Source organism: Haematobia irritans, chromosome 4 (assembly GCF_050003625.1).
Source record: "Haematobia irritans isolate KBUSLIRL chromosome 4, ASM5000362v1, whole genome shotgun sequence".
Classification (NCBI taxonomy): Eukaryota; Metazoa; Arthropoda; class Insecta; order Diptera; family Muscidae; genus Haematobia; species Haematobia irritans.
Genome location: NC_134400.1, coordinates 222,894,784 through 222,907,323, shown reverse-complemented (window position 1 = coordinate 222,907,323; position 12,540 = coordinate 222,894,784). Strand labels below are relative to the sequence as shown.

At 34.3% G+C, this 12,540-nt stretch overlaps 1 protein-coding gene across 4 annotated transcripts in view; it reads left to right on the top strand.

Moving 5' to 3' along the window:
• Positions 1-12,540, top strand: part of Ncc69 (sodium chloride cotransporter 69) — a 309,232-nt gene that overhangs the window by 193,614 nt on the left and 103,078 nt on the right. For all 4 annotated transcript variants that reach the window (XM_075308676.1, XM_075308675.1, XM_075308673.1 and 1 more), the window contains exons 3-4: positions 1,898-2,065; positions 2,149-2,263. In XM_075308676.1, coding sequence (XP_075164791.1) covers positions 1,898-2,065; positions 2,149-2,263 — 283 coding nt within the window. The remainder of the gene's footprint in view (positions 1-1,897; positions 2,066-2,148; positions 2,264-12,540) is intronic.

Below are 12,540 nucleotides of genomic sequence, written 5' to 3'. Positions count from 1 at the left end.
ATATGGACTAATACGGTCCCAGAAGCCAGGGTTTTACCTCAAGTTAGTTGAAATTTTGCACTAGGAGTACAATTAGTAGTTTAGTCAATTGTGCCAAATTTTATTGAAATCGGTACAGATTTAGATATAGCTCCCATATATATCGTTCGCCCGATTTACACTCATATGACCACAGAGGCCAATCTTTTACTCCGATTTAATTGAAATTTTGCACAGAGAGTAGAATTAGCATTGTAGCTATGTGTGTCAAATTTGGTTGAAATCGGTTCAGATTTAGATACAGCTCCCATATGTAGCTTTCGCCCGATTTACACTCATATGACCACAGAGGCTCATTTTTAACTCCGATTTAGTTGACATTTTGTACAGGGAGTATAATTAGCATTGTAGCTATGCGTGCCAAATTTGTTTGAAATCGGTTCAGATTTAGATATATCTGCCATATATAGCTTTCACCCGATTTACACTCATATGACAACAGAGGCCAATTTTTAACTCCGATTTAGTTGAAATTTTGCACAGGGAGTAGAATTAGCATTGTAGCTATGTTCAGATATGTTTTTCTGATTTCGACAAAAATGGTCAAAATACCAGCATTTTCCTTTTAAAATCGCCACTGCTTAGTCGAAAAGTTGTAAAAATGACTCTAATTTTCCTAAACTTCTAATACATATATATCGAGCGATAAATCATATATATCGAGCGATAAATCATAATAAAAGTTTCCTTAAATTTGCTTCAGATTTAAATGTTTCCCATATTTTTTTACTAACATTGTGTTCCACCCTAGTGCATTAGCCGACTTAAATTTTGAGTCTATAGATTTAGTAGAAGTCTATCAAATTCTGTCCAGATCGAGTGATATTTAAATGTATGTATTTGAGACAAACCTTTATATATAGCCCCCAACACATTTGACGGATGTGATATTGTATCGAAAATTTACATCTACAAAGTAGTGCAGGGTATAATATAGTCGGTCTCGCCCGACTTTAGACTTTTCTTACTTGTTTATAACTCTTTTCATATTTTTAATGGGAAATTTTATTTCAAATAGGATAGAAACAGAGTAAGAATTAATAAAATGGTACAATAATACAAATTTTGTAGAAAAAAAAAATACTAAATCCATTCTAGAAAAATTGCGAGTTTTTGAAAATATTTTATGTCAAACATTTCAGACAAGCGTTAGAAGGCATCACGAATCATAAAAAATTTTAAAAGTTAATTATTTGACAAAATATCAAAAATATGTTTAATTCACATGTAAAACACTGGATTCGCATCACACCTTAAGAAGTGATGCTAATTCAGTGCAACGTCTGTTGAAATGGTGAACATCCGTTCCATGTTAAATGCATCGCTTCCGTGCCAGTTTTGCACCACTTACGGATCCAAAAAGAACATTTCCACTATTTTTTTGGCAACGTTTTTTTTTGCTGGGTACATTTAAGCTATTTTAAGACATGCCGCAAAAATAATTTTTGACCACATTCAATTTTACAAAACACTACAGTCTTTCGGTTCTTTTGTTCTTCTTAATAAGGTAGGCAACAATCATAAATATTCCTCTGTTTATTACAAATGACCCCTTTTCACAGCTTTCACGCTGGCCCATATATTATGGGGCATCGCTACTTCCCCATACACATTATTCATGTACAAAAGCTAACTAGTTATTACCTCTTCTTTTATAAAAAAAAAAAAACAACTTTTTTAAATGAAAAATTTAATGAAATTCTTTTGTAGAGCAAAATACAAGATACCCACCTATTTTATGTTGGCTTTTGTTATTTATGATTGAGTTAAATGAAATTCCCTAATATCTCTTTTAGAAATTTGCATTTTTATATTAAATTATTTTCTTTTGTTTTTGTCTTATCTCTTTCCTCCATAGACAATCCATTAAGAGCAGTTTTCGTGACAAAGACAAACCATCGCGTTTCAAGGACCTACAGACCACACGCTTTCAAGTGGAACCACAAAATGAAGAATCTGATGATTCTAATGAAGATCGTGAACTTTTGGATAACGAGTATGACACAAAATATGGCAAAAGTTTTCGGTAAGATTGCCTCACAACCTCCTATTTTAAAGGCTATAAAGAAAATTAAATTAATTTTCATTTTTCTCTTTTTATGGTCACAGGCATTTTACCCGTGAAGCTTTGCCACGTTTGGATAACTATCGTAATATTATGTCAATACAAGCTGCCTACCGTCCCACTCTGGATGAACTGCATAATGCAACCTTAACTGGCAAGGTAAGTGGCAACTGTAATAGTAAACGAGAATACAATTTTCTAAGAAAGCTTAAATGAATCTGGGAAAATGAAGTTGACTGAAGGTTAATGGGATCCAAAAGATGTCAACTATTAAGGAAATATCCCTAGGTCACCCACATAATAGATCCCTTTTTTGCCATATATCCCATCTCAACATTGGGTAATAGAGTTCGAAAAAAATGCCTTTTCTTTATATTTTTCCATAAATCAACCTGTCACATCAGGGATATTTCTTGACCAACTTAAGTTTTTTTTTGTTCATAGAAAATGACCACAGCGCAAAAATGGTTTGGTCATAGATCATGAACTCAGCCATGTCCATGGTAAAATGGAATCTTCTTTTATTGTATTTTCATTGAGTTTCTTTTTTGTGCCTCATATAGCTTGAAGAAAAAGTTAATCATTTAATTGATTTTATTAAATGACATTCACTTCTCCTATGACCAGTATCTATATCGGACATATATGACTGTATATGACATGAAGTAGAAACAATATACCAACCATTGAGATATTGTGGGAAATTTCCCCTAGTGATAAAATTAATTGAAATATGTCAAAGTTGCAATGGGCCAGAAAACATTGTGTACCCTATACCACTCTGCTGAGCATGGTATTATAATACTGTGTTCACACTAGGCGCGAAATCCCTAACTTTAGTACAAATATCTTTTTGGGGGGAAAAAATATTGACCTAAATCAAAGACTAATTTTAGGAAACGCAATTTAGGCAATATTAAGGACATTGCCACATTAAAACAATGCAATTTTAATTAAAGAAAAGTTTATAATCTGTGCTTCAAAAAGTTTTTCATTACATTTGGGGCAATAATATTGGAAATTTACGTCCCTCCGTTAAAGTCTCATAACTTTGAATTAAGACAGATATTCTTTAACGTAAAGAAAAACATATTTGGTTTAAAGAAATCGTTTTAAATTGGCCGATATATTGAATCATTAGATTAATATTAGATAAAAATGTATGTAAGTCTACAAATAATTATTGAAATATGGGCGTCGCTTATATGGGGGCTATATACAATTATGAACTTGATATGGACCAATTTTTGTGTGATTGGGTATCGATTTATCTGAGGGCTATATATAACTATAGACCGATATGGACCTAGTAAGGCATGGTTGTTAACGGCCATATACTAGCACAATGTACCAAATTTCAACTGACTCGGATGAAATTTGCTCATCCAAGAGGTTCCAAAACCAAATCTCGGGATCGGTTTATATGGGGGCTATATATGATTATGGACTGATATGGACCACTTTTGGCATGGTTGTTAAATATCATATACTACCACCACGTACCAAATTTCAACCAGATCGGATGAATTTTGCTTCTCCAAAAGGCACCGGAGGTCAAATCTGGGGATCGGTTTATATGGGGGCTATATATAATTATGGACTGATATGAACCAATTCATGCATGGTTGTTGGATACCATATACTAACATCACGTACCAAATTTGAACCGAATAGGATGAATTTTGCTCTTCCAAGGGGCTCCGGAGGTCAAATCTGGGGATCTGTTTATATGGGGGCTATATATAATTATTGACCGATTTCGACTAATTTTTGCATGGGTATTTGAGGCCATATACTTACACCACGCACCAAATTTCAACTGAATCAGATGAATTTTGGTCTTCCAAGAGGCTCCGGAGGTCAAATCTGGTGATCGGTTTATATGGGGGCTATATATAATTATGGACCGATGTGGACCAATTTTTGCATAGTTGTTAGAGACCGTATACTAACACCATATACCAAATTTCAGCCGGATCGGATGAAATTTGCTTCTCTTAGAGGCTCCGCCAGCCAAATCGGGGGATCGGTTTATACGGGGGCTATATATAATTATGGACCCATGTGGATCAATTTTTGCATAGTTGTTAAAGACCATATATTAACACCATGTACCAAATTTCAGCCGGATCGGATGAAATTTGCTTCTCTTAGAGGCTCCGAAAGCCAAATCGGGGGATCGGTTTATATGGGGGCTATATATAATTAAGGACCGATGTGAACCAATTTTTGCAGGGTTGTTAGAGACCATATACTAACACCATGTACCAAATTTCAGCCGGATCGGATGAAATTTGCTTTTCTTAGAGGCTCCGCAAGCCAAATCGGGGGATCGGTTTTTATGGGGATCGGTTTATGATTGTCACAATCATATTCGAAGAGCAAAATAATATGATAGGAGCTATTTTTGCGGCGACCATGTAACATTTTAACCTGTAACCATGTTGGCTCAGTGAACATGGTTCTACGAAAAATATAATTGTCCTTATCTAAAATGTTATTATATTGATAAAAAGAATTTTGTTTGAATCAAAAGACAATGGTCATGATTTAAAATGTTATGGTATTCATTAAAAATGTTTTTCTTCTAGTTAAAAGAACATGGTCACAACCTAAAATGTTTTGATCTTTATGAAAAAACTTTTTTTTTATCGTCGAAAAAAGGATTAACTTTATTTATTTGTTTTTATTATACCCTGCGCCACACTGTGGAATAGGGTATTATAAGTTAGTGCATATGTTTGCAACACCCAGAAGGAGACGAGATAGACACATGGTGTCTTTGGCAAAAATGCTCAGGGTGGGCTCCTGAGTTGATATAGCCATGCCCGTCTGTCCGTGAACACATTTTTGTAACCAAAGTCTAGGTCGCAGTTTTAGTCCAATTGACTTCAAATTTGTCACAAGTATGTCTTTTGACTCAGAATAGAACTCTATTGATTTTGGAAGAAATCGGTCCAGATTTAGATAAAGCTCCCATACATATATTTCGCCCGATGTGGACTTCTATGGCACCAGAACGCAGAGTTTTACCCTAATTTGCTTCAAATTTTACACAAGAAGAACAATTAGTACTATAGTCAAGCGTGTCAAATTTTATTGAAATCGGTTCAGATTTAGATATAGCTCCCATATATATTATTCGCCTGATATGGACTAATACGGTCCCAGAATCCAGAGTTTTACCCCAATTTTGTTGAAATTTTGCACTAGGAGTACAATTGGTAGTGTAGTCAAGTGAGCCAAATTTTATGGAAATTGGTTCAGATTTAGATATAGCTCCCATATATATCGTTCGCCCGATTTACACTTATATGGCCACAGAGGCCAATTTTTTGCTCCGATTTAGTTTAAATTTTGCACAGGGAGTAAACTTAACATTATTGCTATGCGTGCCAAATTTGGTTGAAATCGGTCCAGATTTAGATATATCTCCTATATATAGCTTTCGCCCGATTTACACTCATATGACCACAGAGGCCAATTTTTTGCTTCGATTTAGTTGAAATTTTGCACAGGGAGTAGAATTAGTATTGTAGCTATGAGCGCCAAATTTGGTTGGAATCGGTTCAGATTTAGATGTATCTCCTACACACAAAAAAATTTTACGAAAATTTTTCCAATTAAAATTTTAATTGAGTTTTAAAAAATATTCAATTAAAAATTTAATTGATTCAAAAAATTTTTTAATTGAAACACAAATCAATCACAAAAATAATAGTATCAATTAATTTTTTAATTGGATCAATTAACTTTTAAATTGACCTTCAATTAATTTTTTAACTGATACTATCATTTCTGTGATTGAAGACATTTCAATTAAAAATTAATTGGATCAATTTATTTCGTGATTGAATCCGAAAAAAAATTTTTTTGTGTGTATATATAGCTTTCGCCCGATTTACACTCATATGACCACAGAGTCCAATTTTTAACTATGCGTGCCAAATTTGGTTGAAATCGGTTTAGATTTAGATATATCTCCTATATATAGCATTCGCCCGATTTACACTCATATGACCACAGAGGCCAATTTTTAACTCCGATTTAGTTGAAAATTTGCACAGGGAGTAGAATTGGTATTGTAGCAATGCGTGCCAAATTTGGTTGGCATCGGTTCAGATTTAGATTTAGCTCCCATATATATGTTTTTCTGATTTCGACAAAAATGGTCAAAATACCAAAATTTTCCTTGTAAAATCGCCACTGCTTAGTCGAAAAGTTGTAAAAATGACTCTAATTTTACTAAACTTCTAATACATATATATCGAGCGATAAATCATAAATAAACTTTTGCGAAGTTTCCTTAAAATTGCTTCAGATTTAAATGTTTCCTATATTTTTTTTTTTACAAAAATTTTGTTCCACACTAGTGCATTAGCCAACTTAAATTTTGAGTCTATAGATTTTGTAAAAGTCTATCGAATTCTGCACAAATCAAGTGATATTTAAATGTATGTATTTGGGACAAACCTTTATATATAGCCCCCAACACATTTGACGGATGTGGTATGGTATCGAAAATTTAGATCTACAAAGTGGTGCAGGGTATAACATTGTCGGCCCCGCCCGACTTTAGAGTTTCCTTACTTGTTTTTACTAACTTTGTGCTCTAAGTTTGATTAAAAAAAGGATTAGACATTGAGATGTCTAATTTGATAAAATTAGATATGAGTAGATCCGAAAAATAGTAAGGTCTAATCGTATCTAATTACTAAGGAAATCTGATCAGATCTCAATAGTGGCCTAGATCTCATATCTTGGATATTGATATATCTATCCCTATATATAATATATATGGAATTATATACATTTATATCAAATTATATCTCATCCTATGTGGGTATATGGTATCTGCTTATATAAAGAAGGCAATTTTAAGATCTAAACATATCTGATTAGATCCCCACGGGTGTATCAATTAATTTTTGTAAATACAGGCTTAACTATTTTCAACAACTTTTTTAATTGACTTTGTGTTTGTTTTGGTTAAAAAAAAAAAAAAACTTTTTATTAAAATTAAAAAAAAAAAACATCAATAATTATTTTAACTGACTCAGTCTTGCGAATTTGATTAAAAAAATAATTGTATTAATTATTTTTTTAATTAAACATCTAAAAATGTTCAATCATTGATCTAGTTGACTTAATGTTTCCAGTTTAATTAAAAAGTTTATTATATGAATTAATTTTTTAATTAAAAAAGTTTTCAGCTTCAAATAACTTTTTAATTGGAAATATTTTGGTTATATTTTTTTCTGTGTAGATTTACTAATTCAGTAGGGGTGGTATGATATAGTCGGCCCGTCCGAGTTTCTTTTTTACCCACTTGTCGTTTAAAGAGAATTGCCTTTATTTCAATGGCATACAAACTTTAAAGGTGGGCGCGAGCATTTTTAAACTTGGACTCTTTCAATTAATATATCATTATTATAAAGAAATTTTGTCATAGATTTTATGTCCTAAAAATTAGTATACATATTAGATCAATGTTGTTTTCACTGTGGAATCCATTCAGATTCAGATTGGTGTAACAAACATCCTAATGTAAGCTTGAAAATTCACAGAAAAACTTCTCCAACATTCAGATAAATGCCAGAATTGTCACTCAATTGATTGCCTCCAGTTGTAATTGATTGTAATCGATTGCGAATGAAATGGAAAAAAGAGAAGAAGCTGTAATTGATGGTCATCTCGGGCAATGAGTTATGGATGATGGTTGCATCATCCCATATGCATGTCAAATTGCTATCAACTCGAAAGCAGCAAAAAGAAAAAAACTGTTCGAGGTTAAATATGCCAGCGAAACAGAATATGAATAATGCTGGATATGTGAATATCTATGCGAATACGTAAATCCATCCACCACAATCTTTTTGGTCCTTATTGGAATACTTAATCTCGTGGCTTTACGTCCCGACATAACCTAATCTACAAGATTTGATGGGATTTGCAATTTCAGAAATAATTTGCACAAATTTCTAGCTCACGGGTATTACGGTAAATATTTGCCTTATGAAATATTCATATATGTAAGGGCGTTTGTTTACCTGGTGTTTTTATGAGTGTACGGTTGTATAGATATTATATCTCTCCCATGAGGCCCATGTTGGTATTTGTGGTTGAAAGCAGCGCAAATATGTGTTAACCTTCTAATCTATCCCCATGTCTTTAACTGTCTAGAAGAGCTTTCTCTTGTAACATATGTTACGACTTGGTATTTTGGTGGTCTTGTTAGCTGTTTCCGTTTCCTGTTCTTCAGCTATCTTTGTCATCTTGAGCACATCTGTATATCCTTCAGGTGTTTGTATAACTACAAACACTTATTTACTTAAAGCCAATGGCAAAGTATACTGACGAAGGTGTTCTTTTCATATCAGCTGAGGTGAGCCCTATTTGTGTTCTTTTATTTTCTCGACGAGTGAAATTTTCATTGTCATTCAAGCTGACATCAAGATGCCATGGGAATGGTGCAAACAGGCAGCATAGTCTGTTTTCCATATGAGAAGTGACATGCGAGATGAATGCCTGTTGAAAGTAAAACACATGCAGATGTCCTTAATGTTGAAATCTCAAGTCCAAATTTCTGTCGTTGAGAGAGCACAGATCCCTGATGACTATCAGCTCTGACAATGGGTAAACATTCCCATTATGTTACGTTTATTGTAGGCAACCTCGCAAATATGTTAGATAGAGAGCATCTAATCGCCCATGATCGCTAAATAAAAGGTTCAGATAGCCATTCTTATTGGATAGAAGTCCTTTTAGTTAAAGACCTACGCAAATGTATTTGCCCGGCAAATACTTCAGTGCACTGAAAGAAGAGATTTCTTTTCTCACGATCGAAATTTTAGATAAGCAAAGTTTTCTTTTGTACAAAAATATTTTTTAAATACAAACGATCAGAGACAATTGTTAAGTCAATTGTCACAAAGTCATGTTTATTTTCTCTTAAAGAAAATACTTTATAAGAAAGATAAATTTCCTTTGTCCAAAATGTCATTCCGGAGGAAAGTATGTTTTCTTTGTGTTGTGTAGTATTTAGTGTATGAGTCAGTGTATGAGGAGACAAATAGTAGTGGATAAGAGAAACGACTACTTAAACAGCGCCGATCGGCGCTAACCCAAATAAGTTTTGATATTTCTTGGTCTCTTAATAGCTACCTCTAGTAAAGGTACATATCAATACGTGATGAGTACCCAGCAAAAACGATTCAAAATTTGGAAGTAATAAAAGAACTGCAACACTTATTAAAGTGATATAAGTTTTTTGCTTTTATTAAGTGAGGCTCTATATTTGTTTTAATGCTGTAATTCTGCTTATACTTCGCATAAAATTGGCAGACTGCATTCTCTTGAAACACGCCGAGAAGAAAGATGATTGTCACAATCATATTCGAAGAGCAAAATAATATGATAGGAGCTATTTTTGCGGCGACCATGTAACATTTTCACCTGCAATAATGTTGGCTCAGTGAACATGGTTCTAAAAAAATAAAATTGTAAATAAATTAACACAAAACCAAGTAATTCCGTATCCTCCGTCCATTCCAAGCAACAAGCAACACACGACTGACTCGCAAAATGAAAATCGTGTGTACCTGCTCAATGTTTTTATAAAATTCTTTTCTGCTGCAAAAAAGTTGAAAAATTAAATGGTCATGAAAAAAATGTACATGGTTTTTATGACCCTGTAATGGTCCTAGACATATCTGTACGTAACCTAGAAAAAAAAAATTTTCCCCTACAAAAATGGCAAAAAAAAATTGAATGGTCAGGTACATGATTTTCATGAACATGTAATGGTCTCAAATTCTATCATTTAAATTATAGAACATGTTTGAGACATTTGAGAACCATTTAAATGCTTATTGCCAGCATACATTTTTCTCGGCTAGAAAATTATTTTCACAAAGATAAAATGTATGGGTTTCGCGACAATTACATGCTCTATATAAGCATTAAATCGATGCTGCAATCATGTCCAAACATGTTTTTTCTGTGCGTGTAAAGGTGGATAGTTCGAGTTTAGCCGCTAAATAAATCCATAAAAAAGTATAAAATTATACCTCTTTTATGCAAAATTTTCAGAAAACTTCACGGGAAATTGCCCAAAAACAAGTTGGCAAAATTCGTTTTTATTATTCAACTAGTTCCCTTCAAGGGCGATACAACGATTATAACGACCGTCCAATTTTTTGATACCATATTGGTAGTACTCCTTCGGTTTTGCCTCAAAATAGGCCTCAGTTTCGGCGATGACCTCTTCATTGCAGTCAAATTTTTTCGCTGCGAGCATCCTTTTGAGGTCTGAGAACAAGAAAAAGTCGCTGGGGGCCAGATCTGGAGAATACGGTGGGTGGGGAAGCAATTCGAAGCCCAATTCATGAATTTCTGCCATCGTTCTCAATGATTTGTGGCACGGTGCGTTGTCTTGGTGGAACAACACTTTTTATACCCTCCACCATAGGATGGGGGGGTATATTAACTTTGTCATTCCGTTTGTAACACATCGAAATATTGCTCTAAGACCCCATAAAGTATATATATTCTGGGTCGTGGTGAAATTCTGAGTCGATCTGAGCATGTCCGTCCGTCCGTCTGTTGAAATCACGCTAACTTCCGAATGAAACCAGCTATCGACTTGAAACTTGGCACAAGTAGTTGTTATTGATGTAGGTCGGATGGTATTGCAAATGGCCCATATCGGTCCACTTTTATGTATAGCCCCCATATAAACGGACCCCCAAATTTGGCTTGCGAGGCCTCTAAGAGAAGTAAATTTCATCCGATCCGGCTGAAATTTGGTACATGAAGTTAGTATATGGTGTCTAACAACCATGCAAAAATTGATCCATATCGGTCCATAATTATATATAGCCCCCATATAAACCGATCCCCCGATTTGGCTTGCGGATTCTCTAAGAGAAGCACATTTCATCCGATCCGGCTGAAATTTGGTTCATGGTGTTAGCATAGGGTCTCTAACAACCATGCAAAAATTGGTCCATATCGGTCTATAGTTATATATAGCCCCCATATAAACCGATCACCCGATTTGGCTTGCGGAGCCTTTAAGAGAAGCAAATTTCATCCGATCCGGCTGAAATTTGGTACATGGTGTTAGTATAGGGTCTCCAACAACCATGCAAAAATTGGTTCACATCGGTCCATAATTATATATAGCCCCCATATAAACCGATCCCCCGATTTGGCTTGCGGAGCCTTTAAGAGAAGCAAATTTCATTCGATCCGGCTGGAATTTGGTACATGGTGTTAGTATATGGTCTCTAACAACCATGCAAAAATTGGTCCATACCGGTCCATAATTATATATAGCCCCCCATATAAACCAATCACCAGATTTGGAGCCTCTTAGAAGAACAAAATTCATCTGATTCAGTTGAAATTTGGTACGTGATGTTAATATATGGCCTCAAACACCCATGCAAAAATTGGTCGATATCGGTCCATAATTATATATAGGCCCCATATAAACCGATCCCCAGATTTGACCTCCGGAGCACCTTGGAAGAGCAAAATTCTTCCCATTCGGTTGAAAGTTGGTACGTGGTGTTAGTATATGGTATCCAATAACCATGCAGGAATTGGTTCCTATCAGTCCATAATAATATATAGCTCCCATATAAACCGATCCCCAGATTTGACCTCCATTGTCTTTTGGAGAAGCAAAATTCATCCGATCTGGTTGAAATTTGGTACGTGATGGTAGCATATGATATTTAACAACCATGTGAGTTGAAATTTGTGGATGACAGTCTTTCGTAGAAGTTTCTACACTGAAAAAACAGTGAACCCACCAGGAAGAAAACTTTCGGTTAATTTTAGAAAATTTTGAATATTTGTAGAAAATTTTAACTAAACAGTATTACAAACGTTCGCATCAAGCCAATGTCATAAAAATAAGTACATATTTTTCGATAAATTCAGGAAAATTTATTAGACATAACTAAGTTTTTTCACTTGTTAAAGAAAATTTTGTAGTTTGAAGGAAAAAATTGGAGTTGAAAATTGCAAGAATGGCTTTAGTGACATACGAAGTTTATGATGGGCGCATTTTTTGGTAAAATTTACAAATTTAAAGAAATTCTGAACTATTTTGAGCAAGACACGAATTTAGTTCATCTTTATGCTTCATTGGAGTATATTTTTTTCGTCGGGTTTAGTTAATTTAACTAACGTACACAAAAAATTATTAGAATAAAGAAAACTTTCTCTAAACATAATAATTCCATGAACTAAAATAAAGTTAAATTGGCTTTAGTGAAATAGAGAGTTCACTTTTTTTTGAGTGTACGCAATCCATGGTGGAGGGTACATAAGATTCGGCCTGGCCGAACTTACGGCCGTATATACTTGTTTCTTCTTCATATGGGGCCGTTTTGCCGCGATTTCGACCCTCAAACGCTCCAATA